At 41.7% G+C, this 27830-nt stretch overlaps 1 protein-coding gene and 1 pseudogene across 1 annotated transcript in view; both read left to right on the top strand.

Annotated features, from left to right (window-relative positions):
- Positions 1–27830, top strand: part of csmd3b (CUB and Sushi multiple domains 3b) — a 1478622-nt gene that overhangs the window by 356205 nt on the left and 1094587 nt on the right. The window contains exon 2 of the mRNA XM_080194817.1: positions 19453–19647. Coding sequence (XP_080050943.1) covers positions 19453–19647 — 195 coding nt within the window. The remainder of the gene's footprint in view (positions 1–19452; positions 19648–27830) is intronic.
- On the top strand, positions 7815–8066 carry LOC145346915 (small nuclear ribonucleoprotein G pseudogene; annotated as a pseudogene).

Raw genomic sequence — 27830 nt, 5'->3', positions numbered from 1 at the left:
AAAATTCTGGCCACAGAGTCCCTCACTGTAACAGTGAACTTTCGAAAATAGACATTAAATAAACGATAAAGTTCACAGGGACTTGAGGCTGTCAATCTGGAGTTTATTCATGTGAAGATGGTCCTGGTGGATGTCTAGAAGTTTTCACCAATGGGACTTTGCCATGAAGGAGATATATGGCTGGGTCAACTCTTCTGGTCTCAGTTTTGCAAGTGCAAATGCAGCTAAGTTCCATTCAGATGAGGATTTAATAGCTGTACGTTGCTAGCCCCACAAAATTTCAAAAAGGTAGGGTAGATAAATAGAGAAACCCAATTAGGGTAGACTTCAGTTTTCATATTATTCCCCAACAAGACTGACATCAAAACCAGCAGGTCCAACATTCAAGTCCTTTTCCTGTGCCATGTGATTTTCAGCAAGTTACTCACTTTTGCCTTTCTTCAATTTTTTCCCTCCCATCCATTAGTGTAATTGCAGTTTCAAAAAAAAATCCTCCTCAAGTACTATTCAGGTCAAATGATTTATTGGAACGGGCCTGCATGTTGACAGTTCTAAGGTGAATTTATGACCCTTTAAGAAGAAACTCCAAATTTGTATTCAAGAGTCCAGATAATGCAATGTCCTTCTACGTTTTGAAAGCAAAAGTTTGTCTTGAAAAATATGACTCTGACAGTACATTATAATAGTGTCAGATAATTTGTTCAATGTGACCAGGAAGGATTTATCATGCAAGTGTAGTTCACAGAGTGTGGCCGTCGCTGGTTAGGCCAATGTATATTGCCAATCCCGTTGAAAAGATGATGATGAGTCATCTTCCTCAGCATCAGCAATCCACGTGGTGTGAGAAGGGAGTTTTAGATTTTGACCCAGAGGTAGTGAAGGGACGGTAATATAATTTCAAATCAAGATGGTGTGAGGTTTGAGGAAAAACATGCAGATGGTGATGTTCCAGGTGTCTTCTGCCCTTGTCTTTCGAGATGGTGGAAGTCTTGGCTTTGGGAGGTGTTTTTAAAGAAGACTTGATGAGTTGGGGATGGTACACACTGCTGCCAGTGTGTATTGCTGGTGGAGGGAATGAAAGTTCAGAGTGGTAGATGAATGCTAAGAAAATGGGTTGCATTGTCCTCGCTGACATTGTGTTTCTTGAGTATTGTTGGAGATTGATTTATCTTGGAGAATATACAATAACTCTCTTGATGTGTGCCTTGGAGATGGTGAACAGGATTTGGGGAATCATGAAGTGAGTTACTCCCTGCAGAATTCCCAGCCTCTGACCTGCTCATGTAGCCACAGTATCTTGTTGGTCCAGTGTAATTTCTGGTCAATGCCAACCCCTAGAATGTTGATCATGGTAGTGTTGTTGAATGTCAGGGGGAGATTGTGAGATTCTCATCTCGTTGCAGATAGTCTTTGCCTGGCACTTTTGCAGTGTGAGTGTTACTTGCCAATTATCAGCTGAATGCTGTTTAGGGCCTTGCTGCCGATGAACACCAACTGCTTCAATATCTGAGGAGTAACGAGTGGTCCTGAACATCATGGAATCATCAGAGAATATCCTCACTTCTGATCTTAGACAGAGCAAAGATCATTGATGCAGCAGTGGAAGATGGTTGAGCCTAATTCTTTGAAAAGACTTGTCCTTTACCTTCCTGAACAGCTCCCGCAGCAGTGTCATGGAACTGAGATGATCGATCTCCAACAACCACAACCATCTTCCTTTGTGTGAGGTACGACTCCAACCAGCGGAGAATATTTCCTTCATTCCTATGGACTTGAATTTGGTGAGCTTTCCTTGGTGCCACACTTGGCCAACTGTTGCCTTATTTTTAAGGGCAATGACTCTCACCTTGAATTTGGTTCTTTTGTGTACGTTTGAACCAAAGCTGTAATAAGGTCAGGAGCTGAGTGACCCTACTGGAACCCAAACCGAGCGTCCGTGCGTAGGTTATTGTTGAGTAAATGCCTCTTTGTAGCATTGTTGATGATACCGTCCATCACTTTCATAGAATTCCAACACTGAATCGTAGAATGTCGACAAAGCAGAAGGAGGCCATTTGGCCCATTGATTCTGCACTGGACTCTTTGAAACAGGATCTTATCCAAGCCCAACCCATCCTGTGCTCTGTCCCCATAAACCATAATCTCCCTCCTGCGTATCTTAGAATGATAAAGGACAATTTAGCACGGCCAATCCACCTAATCTCCACCTGTGGTCAGAAGCGATAGTCTGCTGATATCATGCAGGTGGTCAGATGTTCGGCTGCAGCCTGGCCAACCGAGTGCAGTCTTCACCTGAAGTGACTGAGAGGCCAGGAGTTGTGCAGTCATAATGGGCATTTGAGCTGGAATCTGGTTGACTCTCAGCGTGGAACGTTCAACGAGCTGAGTTGGAGCCGCTGTTGAAAAGGAATCAGAGACTTTCTCCTGGAAAGAGATGAGCTGAAATCCTTCATGGGGAAGACCAAGTTTTAAAGAATGCTTGAGACTCATAGTGGTTACTGATGTCTGGGTGTGTTGCTCGGAATAAAGATAAAAGCCTCAAGATAAAAGGGGGGCGGTTTAGAACAGAGTTGAGGAGGAACTTCTTCACTCAAAGGGTGGTGAATCTCTGGAATTCTCTGCCCGTTGAAGTGGTGGAGGCTGCCTCGCTAAATATTTTTAAGACACAGGTTGATGGGTTTTTGATAGGAGAGGGGATTAAGGGTTATGGGGAGAGGGCGGGAAAGTGGAACTGAGCAGCGACAGATCAGCCATGATCTTATTGAATGGCGGGGCAGGCTCGAAGGGCTGGATGGCCTACTCCTGCTCCTATTTCTTATGTTCTTATGTTCTTATGAATATTCATGAAATCTGTCTGGTTTGTTTCTACCAATTTTGTCACGTGTCCATCCACAATTTGTCGGCTAATTCAGGTTTACCTCATGTTAATTCTGCACGCTAGAGTTTAAGTTGGATAGTTTGCTTTGTTGACTCATATATAGTAAAGTTTTTCTGCTTGTTTATAACAATGAAATTTTGTGGCTTTATTCTCTGAGGAGTAATTACGATTTCATGACGCTGGGAACAAAACAACAAAAGCTCCTGGTCCCTCACCAGATTGCAGTCATGGTGATTGCTTTTTGGATTTTCCTGTGAAAATATTTAGTCTGGGAATTGGGTTAACATTGAATTGCATGACTAAGAAGTTTCTAATACTAATCCGATTTTGCCAATGTTGGAGAAGAGCCATGTAGACGAACCATAGAAAAACAGGGTACGCGAGGCTGAGAACCACACTGACCTGCTCTGACCAATGTTGTCAGATGCTGCTGGTTTGGGCTTCTTGAGTGGTTTGGAGCCCAGGCCGCAATTCTTCCTGGATAGGTGGAATTGCATGGGGTGGCGAGTGAATGAATTGCAAATCGACAGCTGCTTTTTGAACAGAATTGCGACCATCCAGGTAAATTGAGAAGATTGCAACATACTCCTGATTTGTAACTTTTAAGCAATTGGGGAGTCAGAAGATGAAACACTTTCTTTAGAATACCCAATTTGATATTCCTTGCGCTAGACTGCACTGTGCAAAGTACAGTGCTGGCCCTTTGATTGCTCACCTTGGCATTTCGAGTGCACTCTGGCATTTACTTCACACAAAAGCCTAATTTCCTTATATTTTGGAAGAGCAGGTCATCACTTACAGGTATAGACACCCCATAAATCAAAACTGATAATTAGTAAGAAGTGCAGGATTTATGTTTTAATTTATCAGTGTCATTTAAATCACTTTCTCAATCAACTGTTCATGCCTGAACAAAATCTTGCACCCTGCAGCCTGAAAAGTTAGTGTTAGCAGTTTGAGAGCTTCAGGAGAAATGTGAAGAACAGAACATGGATCTCATCACCATGTTTATTGACCTCAAAGCAAAACCTCAAACAGAGGCGAGCATTAGAACATGAAGAAATTTGCTTTCCTTGAGAAATTCATTACAATGGATTGACAATTCCATGAGTCTTGGTCCATTCCCAGTCATTAATGGCGTTCAACCAGGCTACATGTTAGCCCCAACCCTCTTCAGCATCTTTTATTTCAGACGTGTTCTCTGATGCCACTCACAATGGGGACCCTGGAATCAAAATTAAATATCGTATGGATGGATGTTGATCGAGCTCAGACAACTTTGGACAAAGGCCAAGGTTTCCAAGAATGTAGTCTGCAATTACCTGCCTGTCCCCCCCGGTTCAGAGCGAGAAATGCAATGTAGCACAGACATGTTCACCAATGCATGTGAAAGCTTTGTCTTTTAGTAGCCTGCTCCAGCAGGGACCTATCTTGAACCCAAAGTTTCAGTCCTTGACCCAACTCTGTTCGCAGTGGTAAGTTCATTTATCTTGGCTGCACACTGACTCAAGCTGTCTTTTAATGATGATACACATTGCAAGAACTGCCAAAGCCAGTGGACCTTTTGACTGACTTCAAGTCTCCATCTGGGAACAGTAATGAGTAAGTCTGCCTGTCACATTAACATTATAGAGCAATAGTAATGCCCACTCTGCTGTATTCATGCAAGACTCACTTCCACTTGAATTGCCTTTGGAAACTTCGAAAGGCTTAAGAGATTAGCTGACACTGAGGTGCTCACCTGATCTGGCTTGCCAAGCATCCACACCATATTGAGACAGTTCCATCTGAGTTGGGCTGGTCATGTGGTCAAATGCCAGACACTTCCTTAGTAAAGTGAACCTTCTACGCTGAGCTTTGCTCTGGGGTGTTCTCTCATTGTGGTCAAATTAAGCACTCTCCAGATGCTTTTCATGGTTTCATTCAGGAGTTAGGGTATTGACATCTAGTTCTGGAAAAAAACTCACACAGGATTGCTCAATCTGATGCAACCAAATAAAAACTTGTACCTCCTTTGATAGAAAGCATGTCTCAATGAGATTGATTGATACAAAGCATATCTCAATGAGAGAGAAGAAGACAAGGTGAGGAAATCCTGATCTAGCAACTCATCCAAAACTGAGGTATCCTAACCTATTTGCAGCAGAAGCTTACAGACATGGATCACTTGAGCTGGCCACCTGTGGACTCACTGGAATATTTGCAAACACCCAGATGATGTACATGGTTCACCTGAAGAACAAACCAGAAAAGTTGAATCACTGCAACGCATCTAAAAATCTTGCACACGCTTGTCAATTCCTTTACATGAGATGTTTTTTTTAATTTTTAGCTACTTGAGCAAACTGTAATCACCTTTTGCCTTTGTTGACTCCAATCTTCTTAGAATTTATGCATTCATTCATCTCTGATCAAGTGTTCAAATGAAAATCCTCTCTTTTGCCATCAACCTCCCAAAAACACAGCTCATGATACATTTTCATTTCTACAAATCCGAAATCCACCGAAGAATATTGAAACTTTTAAAATCTCATTTTTGGAATGGGTACAATGAACATAATATTGGTGATCTTTTTCGTCCCTTTGTATCACAATGATTTTCGTTCCTATTTTTATCAGGCCTATGCTCCACTCAATATTCCCTCTCATCCCATCTCAGATCCAAACATGACCTTCATTGCATCTCCCGAGATCCCCGCTGTGTTAGAATTATAACTCATCACAGTCACCCAGTGCAAACCATTTGGGGTAGGAAATTGTGGCTGCGCTTGTCCCAAAACCAGAAAATTCCAACCGAGGTCAATGGACCTTGGTATCGTCTGCCACCACCAGCTACCCACACACCCCCCCCCGCCCCACCCACTACAATTCCCATGGCAGGTGGCACAGGAATATTCCGCCCTTGATGTCACCCAATCAAAACATCCAGATCCCCCCTCTCAATCTTCAACTTGGCTGATATTCACTAGATGTCCAGTAGAATATCCATACACAGGAGTGAAGGATGTAGGTGCTGTGTTTATCTGATCTAAAGGAAGTTGATGAATGCAGTTTGGCGTCATCAGCAGAAGAATGCATGAGGTTGGCTAATGAATTGTGTGACTCATGTCAGAGCTCTTAGAAATCCTTGAGTTACCAGACGATGAGTCAGTAGAGACGTCAATTGCACCCCAAATAGATCAATTTGAAAGGATTTGTGATAGAAATCTGCATTTTAGGCAGTTAATCTGTGTAATGAAAAGTATAAGGCAACTTTGAATAGGTCATTTAATATATGGGTACTGATGCTAAGTTGATGATCCCATGAGTTTCAACTCTCACCTTTTGTGTGGATTTACTGAATATAAGTCACTTGGGTGAAATTTTAAGTCAGCTCCATGGCAACTGATTTTAATATTGTGTCTTGAGGGACAGACTTGAATTGCTCCTTGTAAATTCTTCAAGATGACTGTAAGTCACTTTTGAAAAGATGTTTGAGGGGGATGTAAGGGCGTTGCAAATTGCATTAGAAAAGTTAGAATCAATCTTCCAACACAAAAGAAAGTCGCCTGTCCCTTGTGCTGGCTTTCCAGAAAAAATAAATAAAATTAGCTCCATTCTTCTGCTCCTTCCCTCCTGTCAGTTGAAACAGTGAATCCTTCTCTGCTTTGTCAAAACCCCTCATAATTTTGAACACATCTGTTCAATTTCCATTTAACCTTCGGTGTTCTGAGGAAAACAATTCCAACTTTGCTCATTTCTTAAGATAATGGAAAACCCTCTTTACTGGTACCATTCTGATAAATTTCCTCTGTTCCTTCTATCAGTAATCCTTAAGCTTTGTTTATAAAATCAAGGGTATGATGTGTAAATTTAACACCATGTGTTCTGCCACCTTCAAAGATTAGTACATGGATATCATTTTGTGTCTCTGTCCCAGCGCCTCTTCCCCCTTTAAAATTCTAAGATTTAGACCGGCATTTTCCGGGCCGTCACGCTGGTGGGATCTTCCGATCCTACCAATGGTGTGCTCCTGCCGTGGGTTCCCTGGTGCCGAGGGTTGCATTCTATGGGAAACCCCGTTGAAAATGGCTGGACTATAAGATTCTGCTGCTGATGAACCACCTCTGTCGCCACGAAACACATGGCGGGTTGTGGAGAATGTTCTACCCTTAGTTTCTACTGACTTGAGTCAACTTTCTTTTGAAAATACATTAAATCATCATTCTCTGTCATAACTTTTGTTTGCCAAGTATTGCAAAGCCTTATATCAAACATGGATTGATTTGGAAACCACCGATTGAATTTCGAAGACTGAAACAATAGCTACGAAGATGGCCACTGAGTATCAGGCGACTTTTGTCATATCTGCACACTTAGAATTACCTTAAGTTTCTGTACAGTTAATTAAATGACCATGGTTGGATGCATTTTCTTGAGTACTGGAGTTGATACCACTTGTGGAATTTATTTCTCCAATTGTTTACATATTTGCCAACATCCAAAATCCATGATATCCCAGAATCACTAGCCGTAAAACTACCACTTGGCCTGCACTGGAATTAGCTTGGGTGAGCGTCCGACAATGGAAATCTCCATTGACCTTGAGTAGGAATTTCCAGACTCGCCTGAGCGGGGCTGTAAAACCCCGTCTCTTATCTCTGAGCTTGATTCTTCACATAGAAACCAGTTGATCAGAAACAGGTGTGAACAGCCATGGAAGATGGAGAAAAAGGTGCCCCAACTCTGAAGGGGCCTTCAGATTGAGGCACCCCACCATATTTCCCATCCAAGTTGGAGAAAAGCTTTTTTTTCTCTCTGTTTCCCAACTGAATTGCCCTGCTCCCACCAGCCTGAAAACTTAGGCTGGGCAGGAAAGGCCATTAAGTGACGACTTAAAGGCCTTAATAGCTGAAAGGAAAGAAAAGGTGAATCTATCCTTCACCCACCCTCAAATATGAGCAAAGCCCATCCACACGAGCTCAAGCAGTTCATGGACAAGAAACTATCACTTAGACTGAATGGAGGGAGACAGGTACAAGGAATTCTGCATGGTTTCGAACCCTTCATGAATCTTGTTGCGGATTAATCTGTTGAGATGGCAGCTGGGAGCCAGCAAAATAATGCTGGCATGGTGATCATCAGGGGGAACACAATTATAATGCTTGAAGCCTTCGATCAAGTCAAGAGGAGACAGCTCTCATTCTGAAAACATGGCAAGAACAATGCAAAGTCAACACATGCATCTTTTTGAAGTCTAGAATTTTGTCCATTATTTTTCTGGTAGAAGATGGCAATCTGTTAATGAGGTGCAAGCTGCCATTTTTGAAACATAAAACATTACAGCACAGTACAGACCCTTTGGCCCTCAGTGTTATGCCGAGCTATGTCCAATCCCAAGATCAAGCTATCCCCTCCCTATCATTCTGGAGGACTCCATGTGCCTATCCAATAACCGCTTGAAAGTTCCTAAAGTTTTTGTGCATAGATTATTGGTACTTTGGGAACTGATATGATATTATATACGTTCCTGTATGAAAAAAAAGGTGAAAAGGCAGGTTTTCCACACAAGGCATTGCACAAGGAATTGTGTGATTGTTTTAGGTTTGGGACACCCAAGTTCCTTGGTGGAATCTCGTCCATTCAATTTTACGTTCTCTCCACCTTCTGCCTCAAAACCTAGTTTTGAGGGCGGGGCGGGGGGGGGTGAGATGTGAAATTCTACGCTAGGAGTGGGAAAAGAGGGGAGCCAGTTTATTTCTCCTCACGTGATTGTAATGCAGGTTCACTTTTTATCACAAGCCTCAGACCTGTTGCTATTCTCATTGTTTACTACATTTCCAAGCTTAATGTCATCATATTCCACACCTTATGGAGCAGCACAGTGGTTAGCACTGCTGCCTCACAGTGCCAGAGACCCGTATTCAATTCCCAGCTTGGGTCACAGTCTGCACATTCTCCCCGTATCTGCATGGGTTTCCCCCAGGTTCTCTGGTTTCTTCCCACAGTCTGAAAGCCGTGCTGGTTAGTTGCTTTGGCCATAGTAAATTCTCCCTCAGGGACCAGGTTTAATTCTGGCCTCAGGTGACTGTCTGTGGAGTTTGCATATCTGTGTATCTATGTGGGCTCCGGAATCCTCCCACAGTAGCAAAGACATACTGATTAGGTGCATTGGCCATGCTAAATTCTCCCTCGGTGCACTCAAACAGGCGTTTGGGTGTGGCAACCTTGGGATTTTCACAGTAACTTCATTGCAGTGTTAATGTAAGCCTACTTGTAACACTAATAAATGAACTTTAAACTTTCATAAATAGTCTAGGTTTATTTGTTGCTGTCAGTTCCCAACTCCTCTCCAAGAGCCCAGAAAGATGATCAATTTCTAAAGTAGAGTTGGGAGCATCTAACCACAATAATGTAGACATGAGTTGGATTCTTCAAGAGACCTGAAATGAAAATAACAAAACTTAGTCCAGGGAGGCACCCTGAAAGTGAATGAAGAAAAGTGTAGGTACAGACTTAACAACCGGGGTGAATTCCCTGGGTTACTACCCAGTGACTTCAAAGGGCCAAAAAGCCTGTTGCTGAGCTGTAATTTTCTATGGTTCCATGTACTTGAACAGGGCTGGAGTGCATCCAAACGGGCACCAGAGCGTGGTAACCAGAGGATTTTCACAGTAACTTCATTGTGTATTCAATGTAAGCCTACTTGTGACACTAATAAATAAACTTCAGTGTAGGTGATTAATAAACTTTAAGAAGTGCAATGGTTCTACGATTGGCTATGGCAAATCTACACATTCCCCTTTATTGTCAAAAAGAACCGTTCACTGTTACGTGTTTATTTTTGTCTTCCAACCAATTTCACATAAACAATGGCGTAGCCCCTTTAAACCTCATTGGCTTTAATTTTCATAACAAACCAATTATGTGTCACCTCATCAAATGGTTTTTGAAACTCCAGATGATCTAATTCATCATCCTCATAATACTCCTAATTAGCATTCATGAAATGAGGATATTTATAGCAATTTAAATATGCTAGTGGAACAATATTAACATACTTTATATGATCTGAACCTTTTGTGTATATACTTACTGTATTTCACTATTCGCCTTGGCATGCTCTTCAGATATAAGTTTGTTTATTAAAAGTTTTTAAAATACTGAAGCGACACACATTGACAGGAGGTTGGCATTCTTACTTATTACAACAAATTCATCTTTCAAGAGATCTTTAAAATAATTAGAAAATTAGTTATCATTCAACAAAATAATTATATATCCATCCATGTAAATAGCCACTGTTGACTGGGACATTAGGACGGGTGAACCTATTTCTTAGATTCCCTGACATTTTAAGGTGAGGTTTTCCATGTGATTAAATCTGTGTCCTGGGCATTTTACAATAGTTTTTTTTTTCGGAGAAATAAACCAGCGACACACAAGCCATTATGGTCATGGCGAAATCTACAGAACCTCTTCTAAGTTATGTCATAGCTGTTCGTGGGATAGATACATGGAAAACAGTACACAGTTTATTCTGCAATCTGCTGCTGGGCAGCGTAGATTTATTTTCCTGTTCACAAAGATGACCTATGATCTTATGTAAGTATCCATACTGTCACCACATGTGAATGAGATATGAAGGCAAACATTGACACTGACAACTGGGAAACAGTCACTCATGGACATGACCTCTGGAAGCTGACCATTTGGCAGGGCATTGGGAGAGGCGAGGCCAAATAGAAAGCTCAACTGGCTGACACGAGGTCCCAGAGCAAAACAGGGGTCAGCAAATTGTGCATCTTCTCAGTCTTCCTTTGTAGCAAGTGTTGCAGATGTTGTCATGATTGAGTGATGGTCCTGAGGAACACCACACAATGCTTAAAATCTTGCTGCAAACTATCGCCTTGTTTGAAAGAAGGTTACCACCAGATTCTTAACATTTCTTATGATTTGTGCTTTCTTTTGTTTTTTCTCTCAAAAAAATGGGATTTATTTTCATGCATGTTAGTTACCCTCCAGTACCATGCATAACTAATCCATAATAAGGTATGAGTCTAGACAATGTATTGCAACAAAGAACTTAACACAGCACTGAACTCAATTGTGTCCTCATTAAATGTCCAAGTGCACTTCCAATAAAAGTCACTGGGTAGTAACCCAGGGAATTCACCCCGATTATTAAGCCTGTACCTACATTTTTCTTCATTCACTTTGATGGTGCCTCCCTGGACTAAGTTTTGTTATTTTCATTTAAGGTCTCTTGAAGAATCCAACTCATGTCTACATTATTGTGGTTAGATGCTCCTCACTCTACTTTAGAAATTGGGCATCTTTCTGGACTCTTGGAGAGGAGATACAAACTGACAGCAACAAATAAACCAAGACAATTTAAGAAAGTTTAAAGTTTATTTGTTAGTTCCACAAGTCGGCTTACATTAACACTGCAGTGAAGTTAATATGAAAATCCCCAGGTTGCCACACTCTAGCACCTGTTCGCGTACTCTGAGGGAGAATTTAGCATGATCAATGTACCTAATTAGCATGTCTTTGGTACTGTGGGAGGAAACTGGAGCCCACACAGATATGCAAACTCTACACAGACAGTCACCCAAGGCCAGAATTGAACCTGAGTCCCTGGTGCTGTAGTGCTAACCACTGTGTTGCCCTAACATTCGTAGGAAGATTGCTTCTCCAACCAACCTTTTTCTCTCCTGGTCAGGGTAACTGTCTGGTTGAAAACAGCATGATGGAAAATATCCAGATGCCAAGGTTGGTTACTTCTCCAAGCAGTTGCCTCATTGTTTCAGCAGGATGAAATGAATACTCAAATGTGGCTTAGAGTTTGGATTTTACCAACATCTTCAACGATAGAACTGCAGAATCCTGGATGTAGCAATGAGTTTTGAGGGTAACAAAATGAGGCATCCGAAGATTCCATGACAAACCCTTCATTGTCCTTGTTGGTGAAACTAATAAATAATGTGGTTAGCTGGAAGATAATTGTCCTTTTACAAGCAAAGTAGTATTTGGTTCTGTGGACATCAAACCATCCTTGTCTTGAGTGAGTCTGCAAATTGATTTGATTTGATTTATTATCATCACATGTTTTAGCAGACAGTGAAGTGTTGTTTCTTACGTGCTACACAGACAGACCATACCATTCATAGAGAAGGAAACAAGTCAGGATAAAGACACATATGTCGGAGGTCACGCACCAACCGACTCAAGAACAGCATTTTCCTTGCTGCCATCAGACTTTTGAATGGACCAATTAAGTTGATCTTTCTCTAAACCTTAGCTATGATTGTAACATGACATTCTGCTCTCATCAGCATCTCAGCTCAAACGAACTCAGCTGGAGAAAAAAAAACTGAGGTTGAACTTGATGCATTCCAACTTCTAACTAAATACATCTCTTGTATGTTGGTAAGTAATTGAAAAAATGGGATCAAATGTTTGTATATTTATGATAGTTTAAGGCATAATTTTACAGCATTTTTTTTGTTTGATGTACTGATGATTACTGGTAAGTAGCTCAAATGGGTTCAGGGCTTACATGTTCATACCTCCTGACACTTCAATTACTGTGTTAGATTTTAACAGCTTTCTCAGCAGTATTGGAAATATAATTAGTGAAACTCAAATGGGCAAGATGAAAATGTGGCATGAAATTATGACAGGCATTTACATTTTTAGCATCATCTTTTACTCTGTAAAAGCTGTTTAATGCTTTACAGGAACGGTAATGGAGATGGCTTGAAAACAAATAGTCAGAAGCCTTTACTCTCTGTTTTGATCCAATGCAATCATTTCCTTAGAAGGTGTGGCAGAGAAATTTGTCACCGAGTTCTACATTTATCACCACCTGAGTTTGTTGCATTACAAAAATGTAGTATTTGTACCACCTGATGTTACATTCTTTAAATCTATTCTTTTGTCAATACCATAAAACCCCTGAAAGATTTGAACCACATACCGTAGGATCATAGAATCACGAAAAGAGATGATTTAGTCCATCTTGCCTGTGTCAGCTCTTTGAATGAGTTATCCAATTAATTTCATTGCCTTGCACTGTTACCGCAGCTTTGTATTTCTTTTTTCATTTTTGAAACATTTAGAAATCTCCTTTTGAAAGTTACATAGAACATAGAACATAGAACATTACAGCGCGGAACAGGCCCTTCGGCCCACAATGTTGCGCCGACCAGTCTTATTTTTAAAAAAAAACATTGACCCACTAATCTAAACCAATCCCTTTTCGTCCATAAACCTATCCACGAATCTCTTAAACGCCCCCAAACTAGGCGCATTTACAACTGCAGCAGGCAGGGCATTCCAGTCCCTCACCACCCTCTGGGTAAAGAACCTGCCCCTGACATCCGTCCTATAACTACCCCCCCTTAATTTAAAGCCATGCCCCCTCGTGCTAGATTTCTCCATCCGAGGAAACAGGCTATCACCATCCACCCTATCTAAACCTCTAATCATCTTATATGTTTCTATAAGATCCCCTCTTAGCCGCCTTCTTTCCAGTGAAAACAACCCCAAATCCCTCAGTCTCTCCTCATAGGACCTCCCCTGCATACCAGGCAACATCCTGGTAAACCTCCTCTGCACCCTCTCCAAAGCCTCCACATCCTTCCTGTAATGTGGGGACCAGAACTGCACACAGTACTCCAAGTGCGGCCGCACCAGAGTTGTGTACAGTTGCAACATGACGCTGCGACTCCTAAATTCAATCCCCCTACCAATAAACGCCAAGACACCGTACGCCTTCTTAACAACCTTATCTACTTGATTCCCAACTTTCAGGGATCTATGTACACATACACCTAGATCCCTCTGCTCCTCCACTCTATTCAAAGTCCTCCCGTTAGCCCTATACTCAACACATCTGTTATTCCTACCGAAATGGATTACCTCACACTTCTCCGCATTAAACTCCATCCGCCACCTCGCGGCCCAGCTCTGCAACCTGTCCAAGTCACCCTGCAAACTTCGACACCCTTCCTCACAATCTACCACACTTCCGACTTTGGTGTCATCAGCAAACTTACTAATCCACCCAACTATACCCTCATCCAGATCATTAATAAAGATTACAAACAGCAGTGGCCCCAAAACAGATCCCTGAGGCACACCACTCGTAACCGAACTCCATGATGAATAATTACCATCAACCACCACCCTCTGTCTCCTATCCGCTAACCAATTCCTGATCCAAGTACCTAAATTACCACCAATCCCATACATCTGCATTTTCTGCAGAAGCGTACCATGGTGAACCTTATCAAACGCCTTACTAAAATCCATATATACCACATCTACTGCCTTACCCCTATCCACCTCTTTGGTCACCTTCTCAAAGAACTCAATAAGGTTAGTAAGGCACGACCTTCCCGCTACAAAACCATGCTGACTATCTCTAATCAATTCATTACTCTCCAAATAACTATAAATCCTATCCCTAATAATTCTTTCTAAAACCTTGCCCACTACAGAAGTAAGACTCACTGGTCTGTAATTCCCAGGGAAGTCTCTGCTCCCCTTCTTAAACAATGGGACAACATTCGCTGTCCTCCAATCTTCCGGTACTATACCAGAGACCAACGACGACCTGAAGATCAGAGCCAGTGGCTCTGCAATCACCTCTCTTGCCTCCCATAGAATCCTAGGGTAAATCCCGTCTGGACCAGGGGACTTATCTATTTTCAACCCATCTAGAATATCCAACACATATTAATACAATTGAATTTACTCCATCATTTCAGGGAGTGCAATCCAAATCATATCTATTCATATCTTACTGTTTGTTTTCTTCATGTCATCTCTTGTCCTTTTGTCAATTACCCTATATCTGTCTTTTTACCTTCTGCCTTCAGAATTAATTTTTTGTTATTTACTGTATCAAAGCCTTTTGTGATTCCGAGTTCCTCTCTTAAATCTCCCTTTAACCTCCTGAACCAACACCAGCTTTTCCAGTCTCTCTCTGTAACGGTCTTTCGTCCTTGGCACCGTACTAATTCTACTTTAAGGTCTGTTACTTCATCATAAATTTTAATTGTAGTTTCATTTGGCTGATCCAAGTAATTATCTACACAATTCATTTCTTGACTTGAGTCAAACTGATGCATATTTTTGCGACATAACATTTGGAAGGAAACGTAAGCTTGAACCATTTAACCCTGCCAACTTGATGTATATCGTGAACAGGCAGTTAAAATTGCCTGAGAGGCTCTGCTCTCTTTCACTTCACCCTGTGTTACTGAGCAAGCCTAAAAGGCAAGTATTAGATAGCAGAATAGCTCATTCGGTTTCTATCTTCACGACTGCTATCCGACCAGCTGAATATTTCCAGAATGTTGTATTTTTATTTCAGATTTCAAGCATCCATTGAATGTTGCTTTAACTCTTCAGTTAATCCTGGTGAAAGAGTTTAGTCCACTGCAATTGCACCAGCTGAGAAAAGCTTCTGGTGTGTTTGATCTTTATCTTTGGCTTTTTCATTTTGATTTGCTCGTGTGAATCTAGAACAAATAAAATGCAAATTTATGCTGGGTGTTCGAGTCATTAGCAGTGACGAATTCTTTATGACAAATAATATCAATTGTTGACTGAGTTTGAACTGTGCCAATCTATTTCTCAGTTGCGATGGATCTAGAGTATTGGGTGATATTTGTAGATTAGGCATTGTTCTTTGAATTGTCGGACCTGTGTTTTGCTTGAATTGATAGGGTCTAAAGCTCTTGCAAAATGAGATCCAGCAGTTACGATGCACTTCATAATGGGTTAAGCCGAATTTGCTCTAAATTGATAGCCTCAGTCAGAGCATGGCTGGTATGAGGAACGTGGAAAAAGGGAGAAGTTTGTTTTCCTTTTAGCCTGCATGTAATTCTTGTGAAACTGGAGCCTGAAAGAGAAATGTTCTATTCTCCAACATGATATCCAGCCCTGCATGAATGAAGCCTTCAATTAAAAAGGACTATGCAGCATGAGAGATCCCTTTAAGCTATAGTTAGGCCATGAGACCAATGCAGAAAATGAGAAATATTCTCTACATTGAAAACACTCATTTTAGCAGACAAAATAAAATGCTTATTCAATCAATTCAAGAATAACTCATGAATTAGAACATTGAAAATGGTTCCTGCTCAATGCAAATGTTGTATTCCGAACATGCAGTGGATTATTAACACCGTGCGATTCTATCTTGAGAGTCAATAAAAGCAAAATACTGCAGATGCTGTAAGTCTGAAATAAAAACAGAAAATGGGCAAAAAAACTGAGCAGGTCTGGCACTTTTTTGCATTTTCTGTTTCTATCCCTCAAGACCTTTGTCATCCTAATATTGTAAAATATCTCTTGTTTACACTATTTTTTCATAACCATCATGGGAGCTGAATTTCTCCAGGGTCTCTGTCATTTCACAGATATAACTTTGATTAAGTTTTGCCAAGACTTTCTCTGTGTGAGGAAACTAAGCTTCTGGTGGATTTTCAAAGGCAACGTGGGAACAAAAACCATTGAAATTTAACTCTATCGATTGTCAGTGGCTGAGAATAAGAAAATGGAGCATATTTCTGTTAAGGTTGTGTTGTGAAGGAAGACATGTCAGGAGCAACACCAAACATACCTAAAAATGAGGTGTCAACTTGGTGGAGCTACAACCAACTAGAAAAATGGGCTGAAAAATGGCGAATGGAATTTAACGCAGACAAGTGTGAGGTATTGCACTTTAGAAGGACAAACCAAAGCAGAACGTACAGACTAAATGGTAGGACTCTGAAGAGTGCGGTTGAACAGGGGGATCTGGGAACACAGGTACAGAATTCCCTAAAAGTGAAGTCACAGGTGGATAGGGTCGTAAAGAGTGCTTTTGGTACATTGGCCTTTATAAATCGGAGGATCGAGTATAAAAGTTGGAGTGTTATGGTAAGGCATCGGTGAGGCTGAATTTAGAGTATTGTGTCCAGTGTTGGTCACCTAGTTACAGGAAGGATGTAAATAAGGTTGAAAGAGTGCAGAGAAGGTTCACAAGGATGTTGCCGGGACTTGAGAAGCTGAGTTACAGAGAGAGATTGAATAGGTTAGGGCTTTATTCCCTGGAGTGTAGAAGAATAAGGGGAGATTTGATACAAGTGTGGAAGATTTTGATGGGTATCGATAGAGTGAATGCAAGCAGGCTTTTTCCACTGAGTCTCGGGGAGAAAAAAAACCAGAGGGCCTGGGCTAAGGGTGAAAGGAAAAAAGTTTCAAGGGAATATTGGAGGGGGGGCTTCTTCACGCAGAGAGTGGTGGGAGTGTGGAATGAGCTGCCAGATAAAGTGGTAAATGCGGGGTCACTTTTCAGAAAAATTTGGATGGGTTCATGGATGAGAGGGGTGTGGAGGGATACGGTTCAAGCGCAGGTCAGTGGGACTAGGCAAAAAATGGTTTGGCACAGACAAGAAGAGCCAAAAGGCCTGTTTCTGAGCTGTAATTTTCTATGGTCCTATGGTAAGGAGTAGTTGCATGCCAAACACCATATGCAGCAAGCAACAGACAGAGCGAGATGATTTCACAACCAGTGGATCAGATCTAAGTTCTGCAGCCCTGCCACATCCAGCCGTGACTGGTAGTGGACAACTAAACAACTCACTAAAGGAGGAGGCCCCATAAGTAGCCTTATCTTCAATGGTGGAGGAGCCCAGAACCCCTGTGCAAAAGGCAAGGCTGAAATATTCAGTCCTCAGCCAGACGTTCCGAGTGGATAATCCATCTCAACCTCCTCCCCAAGGTCACCAGTATCACAGATATCAGTCCTCAGCCAACTGGGTGTCAAGAAATGACTGAAGACTATGGGCCCTGACAATATTCCAGGAATAGTACTGAAGCCTTGTGCTCTGGAACTTGCCGTGCTCCGAGCCAAGCCTTTCCAGTACAGCTACAACAACGGCATCTACGTGACAATGTGCAAAATTGCCCAGGTATGTCCTGTACACAACAAAATAGGACAAATCCCATCCGACCAGTTACCACCCCATCACCCTGAGTCTCGACTATCAGCGAAGTGATGGAGAGAGTCATCAACGGCGCCATCATATGGTATTTCCTCAGCAATAACCTGCTCATGGATGCTCAGTTTCGGTTCTGCCAGGGTCACTTTACTCCTCACTTTGTTATGGTCTTGGTTCAAGTGTGGACAAAAGATCTGAATGTCTGAGATAGAGTGACTGCCCTGGACATCAAAGCAGCATTCAACTGAGTACAGCATCAAGGAGCCCTAACAAAACTGTAGGCAGTGGGAATCAGAAGGAAAACACTCCACTGGGTAGCACAGTGGTTAGCAATGCTGTCTCTCAGCGCCAGGGTCCTGGGTTCAATTCTGGCCTTGGGTGGCTGTCTGCGTGGAGTTTACATGTTCTCCCTGTATCAGCGTGGGTTTCTTCCGAGTCTTCCCACAATCCGAAGTTGTGCAGATTGGGTTGATTGGCCATACTAAATTGTCTCTCAGTGTCGGGGAAATTAGCAGGGTAATATGTGGGGTGACGGAGATAGGATCTGTGTGGGATTGTTGTTGGTGAAAACTTGATGGGCAAAATGGCCTTGTTCTGTACTGTGGGGATTCTATGGTTGGGGTCATATCTGGCACAGAAGAAGATAGTTATTGTGGCTGGAGGTCAATCACCTCAGCTCCAGAACATCGCTACGCTGAGGAAATACGGCAGTGTTCGAGGGCCAACCACTTGATTCATCAATGGCCTTCCTTCCATTGTGAGGGTCATTACAATGACGTTATTGAACTTCTTGCAGAATTGCTTCTCAATGTCATCAGGGTTTCACTTCTTTCCTTCACAGCAATTGGTTTCCACTTCATTCTCAGTGTATGGCTGAAGGCTTCATGGACAGATGCAGGGCATCACTCCTCCCTTCCACCTCCTCCATTGAAGCCCCTTTACAGCATCCTCAAACCTTGGTTCCTTTTGTTTCCGTGTTATGCTGTCAGTCAATATTTCCCAGCTCCAATTTATGCCCTGAACCACTTGTAGTGTCTGCTCCAGTCACAATGTACCTCCCCCACAAACAGTGTGGGTTAGATTTAAGTGGCGATAGCCAGTGCACTTGATCAAACAACAGCATGGCGAGCATTTACTGGACACTGAAATCATTGAAATGGGCAGATGGCATGAAGTTGGTGTGCAAACTGCTTGGTCATTATTAAGCAAAGATTAACCATACGTTATAATCCCCATGCCGAAATTTGGGATCGATGAAATATTGAGTTTGTACTGGTTTACATCTGAAGTATGGCTATTTGAGTAAGAAAGCAGCATCGTTGCTCATCAAAATCTAACACGGGACAGGTGACGTGATGGAAAAGAATTACTTTGCTCATTTCGTTTGTAATGTTTAGAACATAATTCTGATTTATGCCAACCTAACCTCCTCCAATTGGTAATGAGTGAAATAATCTGAGAACGTGTGAAATTTATTATCTCGCTTTTATTTGCACTAACGTTTATAAAGTACGCTTAAGTGATTATTAAAGGATTGATAGTTTGGAAACTACAGAAGATTCAATCTTCAATTTGCTTTTATTTCTTGCACAGAATTACAAAGCAGTACTTGTGGAAACCCTGGTGTACCACACGGAGGCATTGTTCATGGCTCAAGCTTTGATGTTGGAGACAAGATCAGATATTCCTGTGTGAATGGTTATATCCTCGATGGACATCCTCAACTCACCTGTTTGGCCAGCTCAGGGAATACTGCATCATGGGATTTTCCTGTTCCGATTTGCAAGGGTAAATAAGATGAATTTTATGAATATTTCAATTTATTATTTGAGAAATTGCTGCTGTTTATTGCATTTTATGACATTTTGTTTTCATATCTTAAAATATTACCCTGGTGAGGAAGTTCTTTAGGTTGAAGTGAATCTTCCCCTTTTTATAATGTGGCCAATGGTAACATGCTGTGAAGGTCAGCTGACCCAGTGGCTAATGTAACCAATGGCAAAAGGATGTGATGGTCAGCTGACCTGGTATGAACAGGAAGCAGATGGGGAATGTGGGAAACTTGTGTGCCCTGAGTGTTGGTGAAATTAAGTTTCTTTATTCAACCTTTTTCTTTGATCTACTTTTTGAAGTTAGTCCTTTTATTGCTTGCACCTGAAGATCTTTACTGCCAGATGAACATCCCTTACAACTTCAAACAGTTTGGTAGGTGTTGGGTACGTGATTAAAATATTGAATTTGAATCCCAAATCTACACCCCAGAATTTACTGCTGAGGTCACAGTGCTTTGGTTTTGGATGGATTGTTTCATTTCATAGTATGATAAGTTGTACATATGATATCAGGGACTGTAACTCAAAGTTAGCCCCTGCCAACAGAACAAGGGGGTGCTGAAAATTTAAGAATATTGAAAACATGTATTCAAAGTCACAAAAGTTTGTTTACTATGATTTGATATGAGCACTATTAATTGTCTAAATTTGTAAAATAAACTCCAAATTTAGATGAGGTTTAGAATTTTATTTGTGAATTGTTAGTACTCTGATTTCTCATGATTTCGAAGTAAAATACTGTAATTTCAGTAAGTTATTCAGTTGTGTTCTACATGGTCTGATTGAACTGGATATGTAGAAACAAAATACTTTAAATTTTAGAATCACTAGAGATTTTTAAGTAAGTTCCAACTGTGAGGCCCTTGGCCATTAAACTGTTTCAATCAATTTTGTAATTCTGTTTCAAATCTGGAATCAGATTCTTTTCCCATCTATTAAGGTAAATGATTTCAGGGTGAAATTTTTGATTTGCTTTGGCATTTTCATTTCTGGGAGCCATCCCTCCCTTCATTCATCCAGGATACACTAAAACAGAATTAATTTATCTCAGTGATATGGTTGTCATTAATGTTTTAGTAATATGTTGCCAGAGTAGTGAAAAAGAAGGTTAGGAAGAGGAGAATTGTTGTTGGATTATTTCACAGCTGGGACCATGTGAACTGCAAGACTGTGGTATAACTCAAATCATACAGTTGGTCTGCCAAACCGAAACCCAATTTTGGGCTTTTGCCATACACACATCAGGTATCCAGGTCTGTTAACAAAAAGGTACTCTTCATTGTAATGGAGAATATTTCTGGTCTTTTGTTAATAGCGTCAGAGGAAAGAATAATATATTATCTCCATAATTTCTGAGTGTTTGCTGTAATGTGGGATTGTGCACAGTGGTCTCAATGTCAGGAATTTTTCATGAAAGAACAATGCCAAACAGAGGAGAAAAAATATTGTATCTCTTCCGTTTGGTAATTGCAGTTTAGTCATTTGTAATATTTGTGTACTCTTTGAAACAGAATTCCAACCAGACCCAACATTAAATTGTGTGTCACCAAAGCTGTCATTGAACCAATGACACAGTAATAACCCTTATTGTTTTATAACTTAAAGATAATCATTTCATGATTTTGAATTGAAATTAGTAATTACACAGGCAGCTCATCTCACACAGAAACTAATTTAAGCTGTTTGAGTAGCAGCATCGATTGCATGGAGTGTGTGCGGTTACAATAGGGTCCTGCATTTTAAGTGCAAATGCTGAAAGTTGAGATATTTACATGCAGCACCAGTTGACTGAACAAATGTATCTGATTTCAGCTGTACTGTACCACGCAATAAAAATGTATCGAACAGCATCTACTGCCACCTACCAATTAAAGTAAAAGGCCGAAGTGGGGTTTTTGAAGTAAAAATGTAGACTTGGATTTTACAGGGATAGGGCGGAATACTCAGAATCACAGGAAACTTGACTGAATTTAGAAAAGGCTGTCCCATTGTGATAATTCACAGTTGGTGTCCTTACAAATGGAGAAGGAAATCTTGGCACCTCTCTAGAAGAGAGTCCAGCCCTCAAACTGCCAGTGTATTTAATTGGCCAGCAATGCTTGTCGCCCAGTAGTGCTAGAGGTTAAACAAGGAGCTTGGATCCAGAAAAATCCTGTTGGCATGGAGAACTATAGTTCCGCCAGGAGTGAGAGGAGGGGGTAGGGTGTTCTGGAGGTCAGGTTTGGATACACAAAGTGGAGCTACAATCTTGGCAGAGGGGTGGGGAGGGGGCATGATGTTGGCAGTGCAGGCCAAAAGGATATATCCTCTTCCTTTGCACCAGCTACAGTGAAGCTAATTCAACTTTCTGACCCTTGTCCACCTGTCGCTGCCCAGCATCTTAGAGCAGTGGAGGCAGATTGAGGGCCATAAGTGGAATTGTGTTTTTATTGAGTTTTTAAATATTTGCGGAATATTTCAACCTTGTTATGGGGAATGATTTACTTTATACAGTCTGATTAGACCTCTGGTTGATTTGATTTATTATTGTCACGTGTATTAGTATACAGTAAAAAGTATTGCTTCTTGCATGCTATACAGATAAAACATACTGTTCGTTGGGGAAAGAAAGGACAAAGTGCAGAATGTATGTCACAGTCATAGTTCGGGTGTACGGAAGAATCAACTTAATGCGAGGTAGTTCCAGTCAAAAGTCTGACAGCAGCAGGAAAGGAGCTGTTCTTGGGACGGTTAGTATGTGACCTCAGACTTTTCTATCTTTTCCCAATGGAAGAAAGTGGAAGAGATTATGTCCAGGGTGCGTGGGGTCCTTAATTGTGCTGGCTGCTTATCCAAGGCAGCGGAAAGTGTAGACAGAGTCAATGGATGGGAGGCTGGTTTGCGTGATCGATTGGGTGCATTCACAACATTTTGTGGCTTCTTGCACTCTTGGGCAGAGCAGGAGCATCTACCAAACTGTGATACAACCAGAAAGAATGCTTTCTATGGTGCATCTGTAAAAGTTGGTGAGAGTCGGAGCAGACATGCCAAATTTCCAGAATCTTCTGAGAAAGCAGAAGCATTGGTGGGCTTTCCTGACTGTAGTGTCAGCATGGGGGGGACCAGGACAGGTTGCTGCTGATTTGGACACCTAAAAACTTGAAGTTTTCGACCATTTCTACTTTGTCCCCATTGACGTAGGCAGGAGTATGTTTTCCACCAGGTTTGGATCACGAGATAAAGTTATTTTGGAAGATACAGATGAAATTCCATAAAAACAGCCATGCCCACAACCATAGTCATGAACCAAATCATTTTGTTAGCTGCAATACTTACAGAATCAATACTGAAAGATTTTTCCAAGTGATCAGCTTCGTGGTTCTACTTTAACAACAAAAATGATTGCTGTGCATAATAGTTCTCCCATAATTTTCCACTCACTCAACGTTTGATGTGTGTATCATGAATGCAGGAAACATCCTAAAATATTACACTCAATAACAGCCTGTTTACATGCCTCTGCTACCAGTATCTTTCTATGCTATTCATTGGTAGCCACATTCACCGCTCTATCATCAGATTCCCTTTTCAGTTTTGCATTCCAGGGAGAATATTTGATGGCGAGTTCCATATTTCATTTGGATATTCAGTTGTTTGATGGATTTCTTTGCATTAAAGGGTGAGCAAAAAGCTTTGAATGGAGGTGAAATCCACTTGACAGCACAATGGATGGCATTAGCCCACCACTGGTGTATGTTTGGTGGCCCTGATTCTTCCAACATGTCAACCAATACCTGAGAAGGAAAAGTAAATCAGGTCAACAAGTTATTGAACAAATTAGATTTAATGACTATGAATTTGCGTTTATAAGCTTTATATTTCAGGCATGAATGGGATAAGACCAACGGGGGCGATTCTTCTGCCTTGAGTAACGCAGTGGGCCAGCAGACGTCAGTGTGGACCCTGTGGTGGGACTTGTGATTGGCGTCCGGCTGATTACGATTCTCCCAGCCCCTTTCTTTGACGTAATCAGCCTTGTGCTGGAAATCAACACGAGGCTGATTGATTAACATATGGAAATGTATATTTCTATATCATTAGCGAGCCCGGGACGTATTCTCTGAGCTCACCAATGACTCTCCCATCCCCTCCTTCCTGCTGGAAGAAGTTCTCACATTTCATCTCTCATGGGATCGAAACTCGTCTCCATCAACCAGGCATGATCACCACGTTGGTGGGGACAGAGACCTTTTGAGGGGCTAGCTGGAGGCAAGGGAGGGGTACCGCTTGTGTGGTGCCCCATTAGGTTACGCATCTTGCATTAGGGATTGCTGGGGGAGGCCGGGGGGGGGGATCGGGGCTGCACATGGGTGGTGGGGAGGAATTGGGGTTGAGTCTGAGCGGGGATGCCAGCGATTAGGGTGCGGGGATTGGGGGGGTGGCGGTCGGGGAGGCTGCCAATCGTGGGCAGGATGGGTGTTGGGAAGTCAGCAATCGGAGGAAGGGCGTCTGGAAAGGAATCTGGAGGCCTGCGATCAGGAGGCAACGCGGATGTGCTGATTTTCCCCGCGGGTGGATTGGCGCAGGTGTAGTGGTCCGCTCAGCGTGCTGTTACCGGCCTCGCCAGCGGGATGGAGCCCTGCCCCCACTTACCAGAGTAAATCCCCTGAGGCGTTCTGTGGAGCACGGAGTGCCAGAGATTCATTCAACTAAATACACCCAAAAAAAATGGGAAAACTCCTGTTTTCCTATCAGTTGGATGCTGAGCTTTATTTGGGAGAATTGTCCCCAGTCTCTTTGCTCACAAACTGCGCAACAGAATTAGCACCACGGGTGAGAACACGGTGTAATGAATCTATCATAGAACCAAATTTAGATTCATTGAGGTTAGCACGGCCATTTTAAATTTTGCATGCCGATGGCTAATTTCAATTGAATATATTCGCTGTAAATGTTACTGAGTTGTAAATAAGTTTAATTACACATTTAAATCATCAGTATGCATGAAAATAGAATCAAATTAAAATGATTGTTTGAATTAACTGAAGGAAGAGGCGAGGAAGGGGGGGGTTGGTGATGTGCAGAGGGAAACGAGCTCACTCTTTTGGCTTTATTGCCTTCCCTCCTGCATCTGTTGCTGCACTGCCCAGCCTCCTGTCCCTTCCCATTCCTTTTAATTTGATTTGATTTATTATTGTCACATGCATTGGGATACTGTGAAAAGTATTATTTCTTGCACGCTGTACAAAACATACTGTACACAGAGTGCAAAGGGGAGAAGGAAATGAGAGAGTCAGAATGTAGTGTTACAGTCATAATTAAGATATAGAGAAAGATCAACTCATATAAAGTAGATCCATTCATAAGCCTGATGGCAGCATGGATGAAGCTGCTCTTGAGGCGGTTGGTACATGATCACAGACTTTTGTATCTTTTCCTCAATGGAAGAAGGTGGAAGAGAGCATGTCCAGGGGTGTATGAGGCTCTTGATTATGCTGACTGCTTTTTCGAGGTGGCGGAAGGTGTAGACAGAGTCAGTGGATGGGTGGGAGGCCTTTGCCCAAAGCACTTGGACCAAGAGAAGAATAACAATGCACTTCGTCTTTTTGGGTGCTATCCTCAGAAAATTTCCAGAAATATGTTCCTTGAGTGCCATTAAAATCTCAACAAAATCTCCAGAGAGTTTCCCAATGTGTTCCAGGAGTCCTCTTCACAGTTGGAACCACAACAATCATGAAATGGGAATATCCACCTAACTGGTGAGTGTTTCTTTTAAGTCATACTTAAATCATAGAATCAAAAGTGAATCACAGAAACCTGAGAGTGCGGAAGGAGGCCATTCAGCTCATCAAGTGGCACTGATGACAATCCCACCCAGGCCCTATTCCCATAACCCAATATATTTACCCCACTCATCTCTGTAACCTATGCATCCTGGGACACTAAGGGGCAATTTAGTATAGTCGATCAACCTAACTCTCATCTTTAGGGTGTGGGAGGAAAATGGAGAACCTAGAGGAAACCCATGCAGACACGGGGGGAACATGCAAAGTCCACACAGTAACCCGAGGCTGGAATTGAACCCAGGTCCCCAGAGCTGTGAGATAGCTGTGCTAAGCAGTGTGCCACCATGCCACGCATGAAATAGAGATCAACACCATTGTTACTTCCAAACGCATGGCAAGGATCAACGATGACAGGCGAAGCAGATTAGCCTTGTTTTCTGGAGTTTAGACGCATGAGAGATTTCACATTGAAACATACAACACCCTGAAGGGGCTTGATAGTGCAGACACTGAGATTATTTCTGTTGGATGGGTATTCAAAAACATGCTCTTGAATTGAGTGGCTTGCGAGGCCATTTCAAAGGGCAATTGAGAGTCAACCATATTGCTATGGGCCCGGAGTCACGTGTAGGCCAGACCAGAGAAGTACAGCAAATTTCCTTGGGATAAATGGCAAATCATTTGGAACAGAATCAAGGAAAGATGACTTCACTGAAATGATTATCAATCATTAGAATTATCTACCCCAGCGAGCTTTGGATCCGCCAATGTTAAAAACTTCTTCGGTCGTGATGGGAAAATGAAGCCGAAGTTCAAGATCAGACATGATCTCGTTGAAAGGCTGAGCAAGCCCATTGGGCTATATGGTGCACTCTTGTTCCTATTTCTTGTGTTCTTTATTCTGAAATACTGGTATTTTAGCCTCCACATCAAACCAGAGGATGGCTGCTGGGTGACAAGGACTATCCACTCTCTGGTTGGCTCACCACTCTGGTGCGTAAGCCAGGCACATGTTGGAAGCAGGCATCTCCCAAGAGCTATGATACCACACCGAATGTTACTGAACGGGCCACTGGTGTGCTTCACCAATGTGTTGGAGCTCTGTAGTACTTGTCAGAACATATTGTAATTCTTGGTAGTCTGTTGCATTCTGCATAATGTCATTATCATGAGCTCAATCTGTCTCGACCAGTCATTTGTATCTGTTGGATACAAATGACTGGCTTTCTTGGCCAACCCAGAGGGCAATGGAGACAGAACCACATTATTGTTGGTATGAAATTACAAGCAAGCCAGAATAGGTCAGGGTGACAGATTCCTTCTCTGAAAAGACAATAACATTAATCTGATCCATGCATTATGGCTTATATAGTCTTAATTACATGTGTACTGCATACCGTTATTTTTTTCTTTATTCATTCATGGGACATGGACATTGCTGGCTGGCCAGCATTATTGCCCATCCCTAGTTGCTCTTGAACTGAATGATTTGCTCAGCCATTTCAGAGGGCAATTGAGAGTCAACCACATCACTCTGGCCCTGGAGTCACGTGTAGGCCAGACCAGGGAAGTACAGCAGATTTCCTTCCATAATGAACATGTGAGAACCAAATGGGTTTTTTCAACAATCAGCAATGGTTTCATGGTCAGATTCTCAATTCCAAATATTTTTATTATTCCACGATCTGCTGTGGTGGGATTCGAACTCGGGTCTCCAAAACATTAGCTAAGGTTCTGGATTAATAGTCTCATGATAATACCACGAGGCCATCACCTCCCCTATTATGCAAAGGAGAATAATTAATCTGCTTTATTCATGTTGTGTATACATAATTAATTTTCAGTTATAATTATTATTTATCTAGTGTTTCTTGAGCAGTAAATACCCCTGAATTTCTTTTTGCTCTTTTACAGTAATTATTATATTTCTCTGTTGCATTTCATGACAGGCATATTTATTATTGGCAAATTTTTTGCAGCTGATCAGCTGTTATGCAAAAATCCTCCATTAATCTATTTTTCAAAGAAAAAGTCAGCACAAGAAACTCTCCCGAACAGAAATTTTCTGATTCCACACAGAAGATTAATATCCTTAATTTGTGATTTTAAAAAATAACAAGCAATCATCTTACTTTGAAACAAGCGAGGCATTCCAACTAAACTTTGATTGCAATTTGGAGAGCAATTAAACTCTGTTTGATCTCACCCAGCACAGTTCCCTCATCAAATGATTAAATTCTGACTGGTTTGAGCTTTTGCACTCTTAACAAAGAAAACTGTACATTAAGTGACATAACCTTATCCTTGTATCATCCAGTTTAAAGTTTATTTATTCATGTCAGAAATAGGCTGACATTCACACTGCAATGAAGTT

Source organism: Carcharhinus amblyrhynchos, chromosome 8 (assembly GCF_965287045.1).
Source record: "Carcharhinus amblyrhynchos chromosome 8, sCarAmb.v2.hapA, whole genome shotgun sequence".
NCBI lineage: Eukaryota > Metazoa > Chordata > Chondrichthyes > Carcharhiniformes > Carcharhinidae > Carcharhinus > Carcharhinus amblyrhynchos.
The sequence above is the reverse complement of the archived record's forward strand: the minus strand, read 5'-3'. Positions and strand labels throughout refer to the sequence as shown.